Raw genomic sequence first — 16,572 nt, 5'->3', positions numbered from 1 at the left:
TATATGTCCAATCAATCATATTGTTACAATGAAAAATAAAAAGTTGAACTGTCACGACAAGAAATAAGTTGTACAATTACTACGAGAATAAAAGTCGTATTATTACGTAGGGGTACTGTAGCTGAATGAGCAGCTATATATTTTACGTTGCGTGTTGCCGCCTATGCTAAAATCAGCAATCATGAAAGCATCTTGTAAGGCTGTGTTTAAGAATCAGTTTCCAAAATTAGGAAATCCTTCATCTTTTGGCTCATCTACATTAAATTATTATCAATAGAAGGATTTGTACTAATGCTTCGTCGTAGCTACCAGCTTAAGGTACATGTATGTAAAGTGCGTAGCTGCTTATTCAGCTACATTACCCCTACGTAATTCTTTTCTTGAAGTAACAGTACAGCTTTAATATCGTACTCCTTTTGCCCCCCCCCCCCCCTTATTTTGCCCTAATACTCTGTCATAATATATCACTGTCAATCAAGAGTAGTAATAGTATTTTTTTAAATTTGTATAATCACCCCTGCCCCCAAAACTATTATTAGTGGGCCAATCATAATTTTCCATATTGATGCAATTATATTATTTATTAATCAGTGTTGTTAATCTTACTGAAAAAAAGTAATTATAGTTACAAATTACTTCTCCCAAAAAGTAATTGCGTTAGTAACTCAATTACCTGAATGTAAGAGTAATTAGTTTCTTGGCAAAGTAATTGGTGATAATTACTTTTTTTTTTCCTCAAAAAAAAAAAAAAAACATTGGCCACACTATGTGAAGTTTTTTTGTGAAGGTTTTTGGTACAATTGGCCCGAGCCCAATTCTTTACCCTAATTTACCCTTCACCCTGAATCAACAGTTAAAAGTTGTTAAAATTGCTCCCATTATTGCATTAGTTCCCTTCTCTCTACTTTCGACAAATGAAAGTTTTAAAACTTTCATTTTGACTTTACTTGATTTTTTTTGTTGATTTTGACTTCAAGTCAAGATTTTGCCAATTTAGAAGTATTTTAGATAAAAAGTTACTTAGGTTCGTTAGGAAGGTTCTCTACAAAAGAGCCGTAATAAATGGTCTACTGCTTTAAGATGGCGGCTGTTTACTAATGCATCTAGTGCCGTGTCTGTCATTTTGCATCTAGTTATATCTATATACAGTATATGCAGTGTTGTTAATTTTACTTTAAAATAGTAATTAATTAGTTACAAATTACTTCTCCCAAAAAGTAATTGCGTTAGTAACTCAGTTACCTAGTAATTAGTTACTTGGCAAAGTAACTAGTGATAAAAAAAATTTTTCTCAAAAAAAAAAAAAAGAAACAAAAAAAAAACAAAAAACAACAACAACAAAAAACAGGTCACACAATGTGAAGTTTAAAGGATTTGGGGGACAATTGGCCCTAGCCCCTTTACCCTCCACTTAACTAGACACAAGGGTATTGCGATAACTAGCTAGTAACCTTTGCTATGTGTGGAAGTCATTTAAAGTTGTGAATCAACCGTTAAAGTTGTTAAAATTGCTCCTGTTAATGCATTAGTTCCCTTCTGTCTACTTTAAACATGTGTAAGTTTTAAAACTGTTTCATCATTTAAAGATAGATTTAAGTTAAGATTTTGCCGATTTAGAAGCATTTTAGATTTAAAAAAAAAAAAAAAAAAAAGTTACTTAGGTTCGCTAGGAAGGATCTCAACATCAGGGCCTTCCTGAGAGGTCTACTGCTTTAAGATGGCGGCTGTTTACTAACACATGTAGTCTTTAAAACATGTTGGCAATGCAGCTGTGTCAGTTTTTGCATCTAGTTCTATAATATGATATCTACCGTGTCATGTGGGCGTAGTTTGTCGGCTATGGCTACCGTCAGGTATTATTGGAGCCACCTAGCATCGCGGTTGCAACGGCCCCACTCCTGCTCTGCTCTCGTCCCCGTGAGTCCGTTTCTCTCAGACTTTTTTTATTCAACCAACTTAGTAACGCATAGTAACGCACGCCTTTCCCGCCTCAGTAACGGTAACGGCGTTGCCAAGATGAGAAAAGTAATTAATTAGATTACTCATTGCTGAAAAAAATAACGCCGTTAGTAACGCCGTTATATTGTAACGCCGTTATTAACAACACTGTTATTAATGATTCTAAATTTTTGTAATTTGGGATCTACTGTTTCAATATTAACTGTGAAGTGTCATTTGAAGGAGGGGGAGTATTGTATAAAAAATGCCACTTAACTTGACAGTTAAATCAGGTGAGCCAGTGCTCTAGTGTGGATCCACATAATACAAGGATTGGACAAAGCACATGTCAGACACACACGTGTCTCTTAATCTGATACTTCCAAGCGAACCCTTGACCACAAATTGAGCAGGAAAATGGTTTTTCTCCAGTGTGGGTTCTCATGTGTATGTTTAAGGGTTGCTTTTGAACAAAACCATGACCGCAAACTGAGCAGGAAAAAGGTTTTTCACCGGTATGGGTTCTTGTGTGTTTTTTCAAGTTGCCTTTTTCAGAGAATTTTTTACCACAAACGGAGCAGGAGAAAGGTTTTTCACCAGTGTGGGTTCTTGTGTGTCTTTTCAAGTCTTCCTTTTGACTGAATGCTTGACCACAAACTGAGCAGGAAAAAAGTTTTTCACCGGTGTGGGTTCTCATGTGTGCATTTAAGTTTTTCTTTTGAATAAAACCATGACCACAAACTGAGCAGGGAAAAGGTTTTTCACCAACATGGGTTCTTGTGTGTTTTTTCAAGTTGCCTTTGTCAGAGAATTTTTTACTACAAACGGAGCAGGAGAAAGGTTTTTCACCTGTATGGGTTCTTGTGTGTTTTTTCAAGTTGCCTTTGTCAGAGAATTTTTTACCACAAACGGAGCAGGAGAAAGGTTTTTCACCTGTGTGGCTCCTCATATGCATATTATAAGTATAGTTATTAGCAAAGGTTTTCCCACACTGAGACCATTTGCAGAGATTGTCGTCACGGTGAAATTTCTTAGGACCATCATCTTTGTAAGGTGAGTGTGACGTGGCGCCATTTCTATCTGACGGTGCGATGAAAATGTAGGCTTGCAAGCCTTCTGTTGAGCTGCTGCTGCTGCTGCTTGGAGGCTCCGTCCCTCTGCTGACCTCACTCGGACCATCTTCACTCTTCAAGGGCTCACCAGTCGACCTGGTGATATAGTCTTCCTCTTTAATATATGGCAGATTTACCTCCTCCTTTTTGATTGGAAGTTGCACTTCTTTCTTTTGCTGTTGAGAGTGCTCTTGCTCTTCTTCTTTCATATGCGGGTGCTCGACTTCCTCTTTAACGCCAGCAGACTCTTGCCCCTCAAGAGCAAGATATTTGCTGAAACCTGCAAGACACAAATAGTCAAATAATATGTTTTATGAACAGTCTATCCAGCTAGTAGGCCGTGAGGTTAGGCTGGCTAAGACAGCGAGATAGAGAGGTACAGTGGGGAGAACAAGTATTTGATACACTACCAATAGTGTATCAAATACTTGTTCTCCCCACTGTATGTACGAGCTCATACCAGATGCATTCTGGGCTGTCAATCCCATGACAACGACGCACCGATTGGCTGTTAATCATTGTCCATTGACACGACCTCATGCATCAGGCGCAATAGTGGCAATTTATTTGCAGCAGGAGCGTTGCTCACACCCGTGGCACGACATCAAAATGGCACGTCTGAGAAAGGTGGCCACTGAAAACTGCCGATAAAATGTAGAACGGACTGACAAATATAAGTTTATCCTGCCATTTTTGAGCATGAAGCCAATGTGTCTTTTGTGTCGAAGCACTGTTGCTCTGACTAAACGTGAAAACATAAAATGCCACCATGAGAAGGGCCACCACAATTTTAATCAAGAATACCCTTCCGAAATCAGATGAACTTAAAAAATCTGAAAAAGTCGAACGAGACTTCGAGCACAAAACTGACCTCGTGCATGACAGAACAGCAAAATAGTTGCCTGGATCATGGGTCAAGAAAGCATTTCATGATAAAGAAATGATCCAATCCAAGACGTTTTGACGCCTTGTTAGAACGCAAGGAATGTTTCTAAATTGAAGTAAATCCCACATACATACTCAATTCATTCGCTACCATTTCTCACACTTCAAACGGATTGGACGTCTATGGTTGTCAGTGGTAGCCAATGCCAGGCTATTCGTGCATTTTGGGCCATTTCACGTCATTTCCTGATAATTTTTGGGCACTTCCTTTCCATTTTTTGGGCATTTAGGGTCACTTCCTGCTCATTTTGGGTTCCTGAAAAGCATAGGTGTGAAGTAACGCGCTACATAGGTCTAAGGCTACGTCCATACTGCAGGTCTTAATGCACGAATCCGATTTTTTGTCATATCTGTTTTTTTGGCGTGCCCGTTCAGATTGCCTTAGTCCGTTGTGTGAGTGGTATTAAGACGATTGTTTTTTTTTTTTTTTTTTTTTTTTTTACGCATGCGCACTAATTCGCAGTCTGACAAGCGCTGAGCAAGACGACCCGCATGCGCAGAAGCATCAAAACAAATGACCACACATGCTGGCTGTCATCCGTCATTCCAGGGATATCATATTTTGCTTTTTAAAAAGAGGACACAAATAACAGACATAAATAATCCCAGTTTAGGTTTATATTCAAAGTATATGGATCGATAGCATGCACGCACTGTCCGTGCATGTCACACACATATACGCGCAGTTTGCCCCGACTCTCTCCCGTGTAAGCAATGTTGAAATATTGCTTATATGGAGCAGACAGAAAACCAATCATTCTCAGGCTTATCCTCAACCCATTTTAATTTTTTTATTACTGTTGTCAACTCCGACCCTTCCTAAAAAGCCGTGTTCAAGGCAAGCTAGGCGCCAAAAACGCACAGCTGCACCGCTACCGTGGAGTCTCTCTCGCTTTTTGATGACGTAATTGGTGCATGAATTCCGATTTGAGAGACTGGACAGTACAGACCGCCGCGACAGTCTGGAAAAATGTGGCCCAGATCGGATTTGAACCACATACAAAAGGGACCCGGATCGGATATGAAATGGTCCAGTTCTATGCGAATTGTCACGTTCAGACCGTCAAGTTAATGCCTCACTCGAGTCAGAAAAACACAAAAAAATCGGTTTCGTGCATTAAGACCTGTAGTATAAACGTAGCCTAAGAGTAGTTTAACTAAGCCATACTTTTTTTTTACATTTACTTGAGTATATTTTTGAAGAAAAAATGCTGCTCTTACTCCGCTACTTTGGGCTACCCAAGTGTCATAACATTTTTCCTCTTTATTCTACATACAACATTTTTTTTTTTTTTTTTGCGATGCCATGAGTAGCTCGACCAATTTCGGCGTTGAGACGTTGCAACAATGATCACATGACTCCATTTTACCAATCAGATGCAAGGCTGCCGTTCGATGATCACGCCAGCCTGTTCAATCACGTGGCGTGTTTAAAGGTTAGCTTTCTCCACTAGAGATCCTTTTAGTTTCATAATAGGAAACATGCTTTCTCAACAAGAGGGCACTCATACGAATTATGCTTCATTTCTGTAATTTTTTGCTCTATCGCCGGAATTCAATGATTTCTTTTTTTTAATCTTTGTCTCAATGTGGTTGAGTCATGGGTTATGGGAGAGTATCATTACAACAACAGTTCATATAGATAATCTTGTGGTGAGGAAAAAAATAGCTTTGTTTAAAAAAAAAAAAAAAAAAAAAAAGCAGTTACTCACGATGTTACTTATGACTTAATCTTTTCAACAAATATTTTTTTTACTTGTACTCGACCACGTTTTTGGATGACAACTTTAACTTTTGCTTGAGTAATATTATTTTGAAGTAACGCTACTCTTACTTGAGTAAAATATTTGGCTACTCTACTCCCCGTTGCTAAAAAGAATGTCACCAAATGAATCGGAAGTGACTCAAAATCAACAGGAAATAACCTGTAAAATACATGCATAAAGATTTGTTATAGATTTAGATTGATTATCAATCGGTATAAACCACCCCTCTCGTTCAAAATAGAATCTGAAGCGGAATAGGCTGGATCGGGTTACAATATTCCGAATGGCATTTTTATTCCGGTCAGGCTTTAAATCCCAATCAAAGTGTCCATGTAAACATACCCAGTGATATGGTGTGCATCTATTGCAGTCTGGAAGCCGAACGCGTCCCTTCTCAAGTTGTCATGGTTTTTTCTTTTTTCCCCCAATTGTGTTTTTTTTTCTCTTTTTTTTTTTGATGTAGCAAACGTGATGTTAGGCTAGGTGGCTCTAATATTTCCTGACTGTAGCAGACAGCCTGCAATCTACACCTAGATATCAAATGCTTATAGAACTACATGCGAAAGGACAGACGGTGGCGTTAATAAACAGCCGCCATTCTGAAGCAGTAGACTTCTCAGAAAGGCTCTGTTGTAGTGAACCTTCCTAGCGAACTTTAACTTTTTATCTAAAATACTCCTAAATCGGCAAAATCTTGACTTGAATTTATCTTTAAATGATGAAACAGTTTGAAAACATGTGTCTGTCGAAAGTAGACAGAAGGGAACTAATGCAAAAACGGATTAAAATATTACAACATTAACAGTTGATTCACAACATTTAATGATTTCCAAACATAGCAAAGTTTACCATGTTTGTTTGCTTTTTTAAATGAAAAAAAACATGAAAGGTAACACAGTTACTTTCCCAAGTAACTAATTACTCTTACTCTCAGGTAACTGAGTTACTAACTCAATTACCTTTTGAAAGAAGTAATTTGTAACTAATTAATTACTCAAAACAAAAAAGATTAACAACACTGGTCATAAAGACGAAGTCAGCAGAATAAAAAGTGACGAAAGCGGAGATTTCATTCTGCCAATTTGTTGCCGAACACAATTTGCCTGCAACTATTGTTGATCACTTCTCAGAATTAGCAAAATAAATGTTCCCTGACTCAAAGATTGCATCGGTAGGTTAATTTTATCAATTGACCTTTTTAATTTATAATTGGACACACTAACGAACTACCTTCAAGTCAAACTGAATTGCGAGCTAAAGTGCCATGAAGTGCAGCCATCAAGACATGATAGAAATAGCCAAAAGTGCTACATACAGTTATGACAAAAGTCACTGTTAAATTTTAGTAACCATAATGTAGCTGAAGATATTGATTATTCTTTGATTGCACCAGGTTATATGTTACAATATTACCAATAAATTCATAATATTTAAAAAATTGAGTTTTATTTTTGTTTCATATTGCGCGCTATATACAACGTTGTAAGATTAGTCACCAATTTGTAAGGGTATATGTCACTATTTGTAGATTGCCAACGGCCTCGGATTGACAGGTATGCGTATAGAAAAATTAATTTTAAAGACAAATGATACTTTTTACAGGGGCGGCAGAGAGTTGGGGGGGGGGCGAAATGCTTACATTTTCCTGGGGGTGCATAAAAGAAAATAAATGAGAAGCAGTGGTCAAAGTAAACAAAGGTGTATCATGCATGAATAAATGTTCCACTTGATTTGCTGTGGTTGGCGTGAGCAGGTATTTGCCATCAATATGTTTTACACAGTGTTACGCTCTTGTTTGCTCTACTCAGTGTGTGTGTTTTATCCTGGTAATCGCAAGTAATATACTGTATATGCATGATACAATTACTTCAAATTTGTTTCCATTGAAAGAAATCTTTCAATCTGCAAACAATATTCAAGTCGATGCCGTGCCGAAACCCTTACGTCGGTTAACGAGTCCATTGCACAGCTACTAAGTATGCAAAGCCACAATATAAGACAAATTCCGCATTTCCGCACCTCTGAAGAAGAAAAAAAAAGTAATGCTTAGAATGACCTTGAATGGGTGCGGACTCTTCCTCATCCTTGATGTATGGTGGCTCTTCCTCCCCCTCTTTCTTGATGCATGCAGACTCCTGGTGCTCCGGACGATGGGCTTGGGTGACATTCAGATCTGCAAGACCACAAACACACGGGCCAATCTTATTTTCTTATTTGCCATCTTGTTTTCCCAAAGTTGTTTTCTGTTGGAGAAAATTCCTCCTTGCCAATTTTTTGTTGATTGATATTTTGTGTATATCCAATCCAACTGAAAGGTAATTCAAAGTGCTTGACATTACACCCAGATAGCAGACAGACACTGAATAAAAGTTGATTTTCCATCAAAATCATCAGTATGGTTGACATCGAAATTTTCGACAATAACCAATGTTGAATCAATAACACATGACAGTCACGTTGAAACAATGCTGTTTTATGGTATGTCAGGGTTAACATTGTTTTATAGTTGATGAACTAATTTTGACAAAAAGTTGATTTATGAGGTACCGGGAAATATGATTAAAAAGTCATTGAATTATGGATGAGCAGTGGTTTTGGTCGAAAAATAGTTGTGATCTTGGTTGACCGGGAAGACAGCGAATCACCTCGAACAAACTCCACTGGAAACGCCTCGTTTGAGGATAGCCATATTTTAAGATAAGCCTGCTGCACTTCGTTAGAGCCTTTAACAGCAATGACTGATGTCTTACGGTAGAAAGAACGTTTGTCCATAGACATAAAAAAACTTGACTTGAAAGTTCCTTCATTCTCTGCGCCCCGCCTACCCGTAGGGGGCTGTGTGACTCAGCTTCATTTATTAGAAGTCAGTGGGAGTGACACTCTTACACATACTTTTGAGCACATTGCCGGATTTACATTTATAAAGTATGAAAGCTGGACCGCATACTTACAAGATGGATTGTCTCAGGAGTGATTTGTTCGAGGATTCTTGGTAATTATTATATTTTTCATACCATGCATGCATTTTGAAATGTTGTGAAAAAAAAAATCAATGGGAAAAATTAGCCTCTCCATTATACCTCGCAATATTTAGGTAAAATAACTGCCAACTGCCCGGTTTTTGCTTTTAACCAAGAGGCGAGACAACTTTACCTCTATGTATATAAAGAATTCAATGATTTAAGCATTTATTCACAAGAATTTTGAACGGAAAAAGCCATTGTGGCAGCCCCCTTATCATAACAAAGACCTAGAAGATTAGCATCATTCTTTGACATATTTACGTGAAGTAAATGCATGCAAACTTCCTGTTTTTTTTTTTTTTTTTTTTTTTTTGGCTTTTAACCATGAATCGAGACTGTTTTACCTCCATATCTATAAAGTATTTGGGGATTTAAGCATTTTTTCACAAGAATTTTCAATGGAAAAAGCTCTTTGTGTTTTCACTCAATGCCATCACGGCGGCTGTCAACGCCAGCACGATCGCCGGGCTGAGGCTCCTCGCCATGACCACGGGCAAGGAAGAACACAGGGACACGGACACAGGCCGGGCGGTCATCAAGCGGCCATCTCTCCCCATGGCCCTATCTATTTACATCTTATTTATAATTTATTCTGCATGTTTTCCACAAGTATTAAATTTTTTATGTTAAATTGAGTGATTTATTAGCTGTTGAAAACTTGAAGTAAATAAAAAAAATTAAAAAAAAGTTGCTATTTTAGTCAAAAACTTATATATGTTAAATATTGCTATTGATCCTGAAAATATAGGTTATTATCTCTGCATTTGGTGATTTTTGTGCATCTAGTGTAAAATCTAATAAATTTATAGCCATTTTAAGTCGTGTTATACTTATATAAAAAATAATTAATCAGGATTTTATAAGGGAACGACTTTGAATTTTTTGATGCCGCTGCTCATGGACTCAAGTATTTGATACACTGCCAATGGGAAAACCCATTGGCAGTGTATCAAATACTTGTTCTCCCCACTGTATGGCTAAGGTAGGTGTTTTGGTTTTGGGTCGGTAGCAGCTTTGGTTTTGAAAATATTTGAATTTGAAGTTTTATGGATCAGCCCCGTTTCCCATGTCATGTCAAGTATTATGAACTCTATGGTTTGTCATTATTACTTGTATATAAAACCCTTTGCCTGACAAAGCTGCCAAATTGTAAGAAACTATGCATTTGCTGTGATTGGCTTTCAAGCGAAGACCCTCTTTGCTTGGATGTTAGCTAAGTAGAAGTTCAGGCAAACTAAATTCCTTTTCCAATTCAAGTGCTGAAATTGCTGGATATTACACAATCGAGCCTGGTCTAAATTAATTTATTGAACACCAAGACAGTTTGGTCATTTTTCCATTTCCCATTGGGTAATAACGCGTTACATGTACTTGGGTTACATTTGAGTAACTTTTTGGGGAAAAAAAAAAAAAAAAAAAAAAACGTACTTCTAAAAAGTACTTTACGAAGCCATACTTTTTACTTTTACTTGAGTAGAGTTGTGAAGAAAAAAACACTACTCTTACCTTCTTTGGGCTGTACAAGTCGTTACGTTTCCTCTTTATTCTACATATTAGATTTTTTTTTTTTTTTTTTGCCAGTGATGCCAAGAGTAGATCTGTCAATTTCACCAATGAGACGTCGCAACAATAATCACGACTCCATTACACCAATCAGACGCAAGCTCGCAGCTGTACGATCACGCCAGCCTGTTCATTCACGTGGCATCATTAAAGCACTGTAAAAAATGAAGTATTTGATATAGGGCGCCGCCCTCAACATGACTCAAAAGCGTGGATTTTAACCTCTCCCGGTTTTTATTTGGCACCGATTGACAACGGTGAACTGGAGATATGATCCTTTCATATAGGAACTGTGAAGGAACCATTCAAACTAGGAACAATTTTCTCCACTACGTAGAGGGCACTCAAGCTCTTTGAATGAATAACGATAATTTCTGGGGTTTTTTTTTTTTTTTTTTTTTTATTTCTTTGGCTTAATGTGGTTATGTAATGGGTTATTGTACAGTATCATTATCACAACAGTTCATATCGCTGACTTTGTGTTGAACTTTGTTTTTACTTGCACTGTACTTGAGTACATTTTTTGGATGACTACTTATATAACCCCAAGCAAGAAGTGTGGAATCACCAGTCCCGGACGAGCACTCACTCAGACATTTTATCATGTAGAGCGAACCCAGATAAAAAGCTTGAAAAAAAATAATTAATTAGTTCAAAAGTGCAACTCTTTAGCAATCAGAAACACTAAAAGAAATGAATTAAAAACATTGTGGTAGTCAGTAAATGTTACTCTTATAGAGCAAGTGCAGGGAAATATATATGGAATCACTCCATTCTGAGGAAAAATATATGGAATCATGAGAAACAAACAAAGAAATAACAATCCAAACACATCTCTAGTATTTAGCAGCACCACCTCTGGCTTTTATGACAGCTTGCAGTCTCTGAGGCATGGACTTGATGAGTATTCTTCATCAATTTGGTGCTAACTCTCTTTGATTGCACCTGCCAGATCATCCTTGCAGGTCGGAGCCTTGCTGTGGACCATTTTTTTCAATTTACACCACATCTTGTCAATAGGGTTGAGATCTGGGCTATTTGCAAGCTATGACATTGCCTGGATGAGTCTTTCTCCAAGGAATGCTTTCACAGTTTTAGCTTTGTGGCATGACGCATTGTCATCTTGGAACATGATAAACATATTTTCAATTGAAGGGATAAGAAAGCTGTCTAAAATTTCAATGTAAACTTGTGCATTTATTGAAAATTTAACCACAGCCATCTCCCCACTGCCTTTGCCTGACATGTAGCCCCATATCATCAAGGACTGAGGGCATTTTGATGGTTTCTTCAGGCAGTCATGTTTGTGAATCTCACTGGAACAGCAACAAACCCAAGTTCCAGCATCATTACCTTGTCAAGAGTCAAGAAACTGCATTGGAAATTGTGTCAAGAGTCAAGAATCTCCATTGGACATTGAGCGTTGGTGACGCGGGAGTTCCTCTTTTCCTGCAGCCGGTGTCGTTCTGACATTTTACTCGCTTGATTTCTAAATGCTTGACGGCGTGTCAATGTTATCGGTCGGCCAGCTATGCTAGAATAAAGTGACTTCGGTTAAGTGGCTGGGACAGAGGAGATCAAAACCCAAAAAGACCAAAGAGGAAAAACTGGCCAATCTTTTTGCTGCGTTCGAGGAAGGTGGGAAGCCGGAGTTTTCCCAACCTCTGAGCAGGAAAAATATACAGTGGTACCTCTACATACGAAGTTAATTCGTTCCAGAACCTTGTTTATAAGTCGAAATGTTTGTATGTCGAGCAGGATTTTCCCATAAGAATACATTATAATTGAATTAATTTGTTCCAGAGCCCTAAAACCTACACTAAATTCTTAATAAATACTGATGTTACTATTGCAAATATAAATTACAAAGGGCAAAACAAATAAATAAAAATTGGAATGATAATACAATAACAGTAATAATAATAATAAACAAACCGGGTTCTAATGTGGCGGACGCTTTTTGATGTACCTGAACGCACCTCGTGGCTGACTTAACGAAGCCTTTTTACTTTAGTTTTATTTGCAGCGGGGGACAGAAGCCTGTAGTGTTGCACAAGTTGATGGAATAAATGATTAGAAACCTGACAAAGCTGGCGATTTCTTTTGCCTTGTTACCACATTAATAATTACCACCTTATGAAGACTGGTGAACGGAGGGGGACTGCCGAGATCATAGACAGTCTACGGCTGTGTTGTTGAGCCATATCACAGATGCGCACTCTACGCTCATATGTTTCTATCATATCCATCTTCATGTCAAATAAAGGGGCTTTACGGGGGGGGGGGGGGGGGGCAGTGCCCACCCACGGACATGCTCTGCCCACCCAAAGAAAACTGGATGTAGTACTAACGGCAGTCTGGGCACCACCTATGGTATCCCATTCATTTAGTACTGATGTGTTCTAAGTTTTACCCTTTGCGTTGTTACCTTCTCTTTCACCTCAAAAAAAAAAAAAAAAAAAATGAAATGTTGGTTTTGTTCCTGGGGGGCCCTACACACATTTACAAATAATTTGCTTTTTTTTTTTTTTTTTTTTACATTTTATCAAAGTTTTTGTCAGTGTTAACCTGGCTGTTGAGTTTGATGAGTTATGAAGCATTCTGAGGGGGTCAAAGTAGGGCTCAAAGCGTCAGCGGGACAAAGAATGACTGCTAGGGAACGCTACATAGTGTATTTGGAATTTTTCTTTACACGGTATCAAAGATTGCACCTGTCTTGACCTGCCTGCCGATTTTTGTGCATTTTGAAACATTCTAAGGTCAAATTGAGCTCAAAGGGGCAGCGGAACTAAGAATAACTATAATATTAATAATAAAACCGAGGAACCACAATAGGTTACCTAAAAAAAACATTGTCACCTGCATGTCCATACTGTTCAGTTATGGATGTGTTCTAAGTCAAATAAAATCAAATCAACTTTTATTAGTTTAGACCAAATCACAACAACCGTTATTCCAAGGAGAAAAAGAAAACAAAACATGTTTTAAGGTGCAGTAGCCCTACGCTGGATTTCGACCTACTTGAGCATTGTAATAATTAAACGGATACTCGAAGCAACAAAATTTAATTCGAATGTTTTTGATCGAATACTTAATCGATTAATCGTTGCAGCACTAGAACCAACCTTCTAGTGTGTGAAGAACAGCCTCTGCGTGCATTATTTTGCACACAGTCGAGTCTTGGTGACGTGGGGGCTCCTCTTTTACCTCCTGGAACTTTACTGCAGCCAGGGCCGGTTTCCCGGACATTTTCTGAACACTTGACGACGTCCCTTGCAGCTTTGTTAGTGGTTGGCCAGCTAGGCTAAGCTAAAGTAGGTCGCAAACCTTCAACGAGTGCTGAGACTTGAAAACTGATGTTTGAGTCTGTAATGTGGCTAAAGCCGGACACGTCGTCGAAGCTTCGGTTTAGTTAAGTGACTGAAATTAACTAAAAAAAAAACAAGATGCGCACAAAGAAAAAATGATCCACCTTGGCCGGTGTAGGCTCACTAATCCTCTTCCCTTCACTATCCACCCGCGGGGTCTGCGCTTGACAGTGACGTTCCTTATTCTCGCCATATGATTGGCCGAAGTGTCAAAATGCTCTCCCGTGAAATGCCTGTTTAAAAATGTTCCCGTTGTTACTTGAGTCATAGTAACGCGTTCGCTTAAAAGTGCCCATTTAAAAATGCGTATAAGCGATTGGTGAATCCACACACAGAGCGTATTATTAATAAATGTTAAAGTATAAAAGAGCAAACGTGTGCGCACACATCTGTCTCTTTCGTGTTAGACGATTATGCTCTTTGATGTGTGCCGTTGTGTGCTTGGTATAACATGTTGTGTCACAATCTGGCAACGAAAGCTAATGCTGATTCAACATAAACCTGGTATCATTTGTTATTGCGGCCTATTGAATATTTTTTCAGAATGTAATATAATTACAATATATTATATACCGATAGAATACATTAAACAGTCAACAAAATGTGTCAATGTTGTTAACAATTTATGGTTTTATTTTTTTAATGAAATTCATGCCCCTGTCAGTGCTTCAGCCTCCGCAAGTTTGGCTCTCACGTCTGGGATCTCCTGATGACACAGGCATACTCTTGGAAGGGTAATTACTTGACGGTTTACAGCAACACCTGGAAAATAAAATGGTTTTGTCATTTATTTTGAAATATCAATAACATATCATTCATTTAGCCACATTTGGGCTAGCTTTATCATATTTAGATCGGTAGGAGCTGTCCCATTACCTAAAATCCAGTTTTAGCTATGTGTGGAGCATTCAGCCACATTTGGGCTAGCTTTATCATATTTAGATCGGTAGGAGCTGTCCCATTACCTAATATCCAGTTTTAGCTATATGTAGAGCATTCATTTAGCCACATTTGGGCTAGATTTATCATATTTAGATCGGTAGGAGCTGTCCCATTACCTAATATCCAGTTTTAGCTATGTGTAGAGCATTCATTTAGCCACATTTGGGCTAGCTTTATCATATTTAGATCGGTAGGAGCTGTCCCATTACCTAATATCCAGTTTTAGCTATGTGTAGAGCATGGAAAAATATACAACCATGTAATTGCATTCTAATAAAAAAATCACGATGCTGGACTTACCACTCACTCTCCCGTTCGTGAAGTGTCGAGCTGTCAATTGGCGTCATGACGCCATCTGCTGTGTCAAGTAAATCGCCGTCATCTGACGCCTCAGGTTCAAACATGTAGGGATTAATTGTAGTTCATCTTTCCTGGGAGCCTTTGCCATCGGTAGCGTCACGAAAGAGCGATCCTGAATGGTTACCTTTGGTGGAAATATCACTGACATCGTTGTTGCTGCTATGATAGCTGTGGGTAGTCTTCTGTTGCCTACGTCACACTTCCGGGTTTGCGAAGGGACCATTAACGGATTGCAAAAAAACTAAAAAAAAAAAAAAACGCAAATTATCCTTACAATTACGTGTTGATAATGTCATGGTTGTTTTGACGAACTTGTCCCAAGTTTATATTCATAAAATTACACCAAAATCCGGAAAGGTCTTCAGTTGCCCTTTAAATATCGTGCCTGTCACGTAAAGTGAAATACCGTAAATGCCAATTCACAGATGTACTTACGTCAATACGCTTGCGCTATAGCGTGCACGCACGAATGTTTTTTTTTTTTTTTTTTTTTTTTTTTAATTGAACCATAAACAAACAAAACAAAGCATTCAACTATCAAAATCAAATAGAATACTATAGATTGAGCTTAAGCACATAACCAAGCGGACCATAGCAACAACCAGTGTTGTTAATAACGGCGTTACAATATAACGGCGTTACTAACGGCGTTATTTTTTTCAGTAATGAGTAATCTAATTAATTACTTTTCTCATCTTGGCAACGCCGTTACCGTTACTGAGGCGGGAAAGGCGTGCGTTACTATGCGTTACTAAGTTGGTTGAATAAAAAAAAGTCAGAGAAACGGACTCACGGGAACGAGAGCAGAGCAGGAGTGGGGAAGACGCCGTTGCAACCGCGATGCTAGGTGGCTCCAATAATACCTGACTGCAGCCATAGCCGATAAACTACACCCACATGACACGGTAGATATCATATTATAGAACTAGATGCAAATGACAGCCACTGCTGCATTGCCAACATGTTTTAAGGACTACATGCGTTTGTAAACAGCCGCCATCTTAAAGCAGTAGACCTCTCAGGAAGGCCCTGATGTAGAGATCCTTCCTAGCGAACCTAAGTAATTTTTTAAAAATCTAAAATGCTCCTAAATCTGCAAAATCTTAACTTAAATCTATCTTTAAATGATGAAACAGTTTTAAAACTTACGCATGTTTAAAGTAGACAGAAGGGAACTAATGCAATAACGGGAGAAATTTTAACAACTTTAACGATTGATTCACAACTTTAAATGACTTCCACACATAGCAAAGGTTACTAGCTAGTTATCGCAATACCCTTTTGTCTAGTTAAGTTGAGGGTAAAGAATTGGGCTAGGGCCAATTGTCCCCCAAACCCTTTAAGCTTCACATTGTGTGACCTGTTTTTTTTTTTTTTTTTTTTTTTGAAAAAAAAAAAAAAAAATCACTAGTTACTTTGCCAAGTAACTAATTACTCTTACATTCAGGTAACTGAGTTACTAACGCAATTACTTTTTGGGAGAAGTAATTTGTAACTGTAATTAATTACTTTTTTAAAGTAAAATTAACAACACTGGCAACAACGTCAACAACAA

The 16,572-nt window shown here is 38.1% G+C and overlaps 1 protein-coding gene and 1 long non-coding RNA gene across 2 annotated transcripts; both read right to left on the bottom strand.

Annotated features, from left to right (window-relative positions):
- Nucleotides 1–449: 449 nt before the first annotated feature.
- On the bottom strand, nt 450–14,018 carry LOC130928966 (zinc finger protein OZF-like). Its single transcript, XM_057855818.1, has 3 exons — nt 13,473–14,018; nt 7,818–7,934; nt 450–3,330 (listed from the first exon to the last, which is right to left on the bottom strand). Exons 1-3 carry the CDS (start codon nt 13,594–13,596, stop codon nt 2,288–2,290), a joined length of 1,284 nt encoding a protein of 427 aa, XP_057711801.1. The 5' UTR covers nt 13,597–14,018; the 3' UTR covers nt 450–2,287.
- A 307-nt stretch (nt 14,019–14,325) lies between these two features.
- Nucleotides 14,326–15,349, bottom strand: LOC130928979 (uncharacterized). The gene is made up of 2 exons (XR_009066776.1): nt 14,958–15,349; nt 14,326–14,477 (listed from the first exon to the last, which is right to left on the bottom strand). It is a non-coding gene; the product is annotated as an uncharacterized LOC130928979 (long non-coding RNA).
- Between the last annotated feature and the right edge of the window lie 1,223 nt (nt 15,350–16,572).

The sequence above is a fragment of the Corythoichthys intestinalis genome, chromosome 13 (genome assembly GCF_030265065.1).
Source record: "Corythoichthys intestinalis isolate RoL2023-P3 chromosome 13, ASM3026506v1, whole genome shotgun sequence".
Taxonomy (NCBI): domain Eukaryota; kingdom Metazoa; phylum Chordata; class Actinopteri; order Syngnathiformes; family Syngnathidae; genus Corythoichthys; species Corythoichthys intestinalis.
The sequence above is the reverse complement of the archived record's forward strand: the minus strand, read 5'-3'. Positions and strand labels throughout refer to the sequence as shown.

What these genes read in the sequence shown, in the direction of transcription:
- LOC130928966 (XM_057855818.1), bottom strand. Translation starts at nt 13,596, where the DNA reads ATGTCCGGGAAACCGGCCCTGGCTGCAGTAAAGTTCCAGGAGGTAAAA. An exon ending in TGTTCTTCACACACTAGAAG is followed by an intron (nt 7,935 to 13,472) that starts GTTGGTTCTAGT and finishes GTGGTCTTGCAG; the next exon opens with ATCTGAATGTCACCCAAGCC. An exon ending in AGAGTCCGCACCCATTCAAG is followed by an intron (nt 3,331 to 7,817) that starts GTCATTCTAAGC and finishes TGTGTCTTGCAG; the next exon opens with GTTTCAGCAAATATCTTGCT.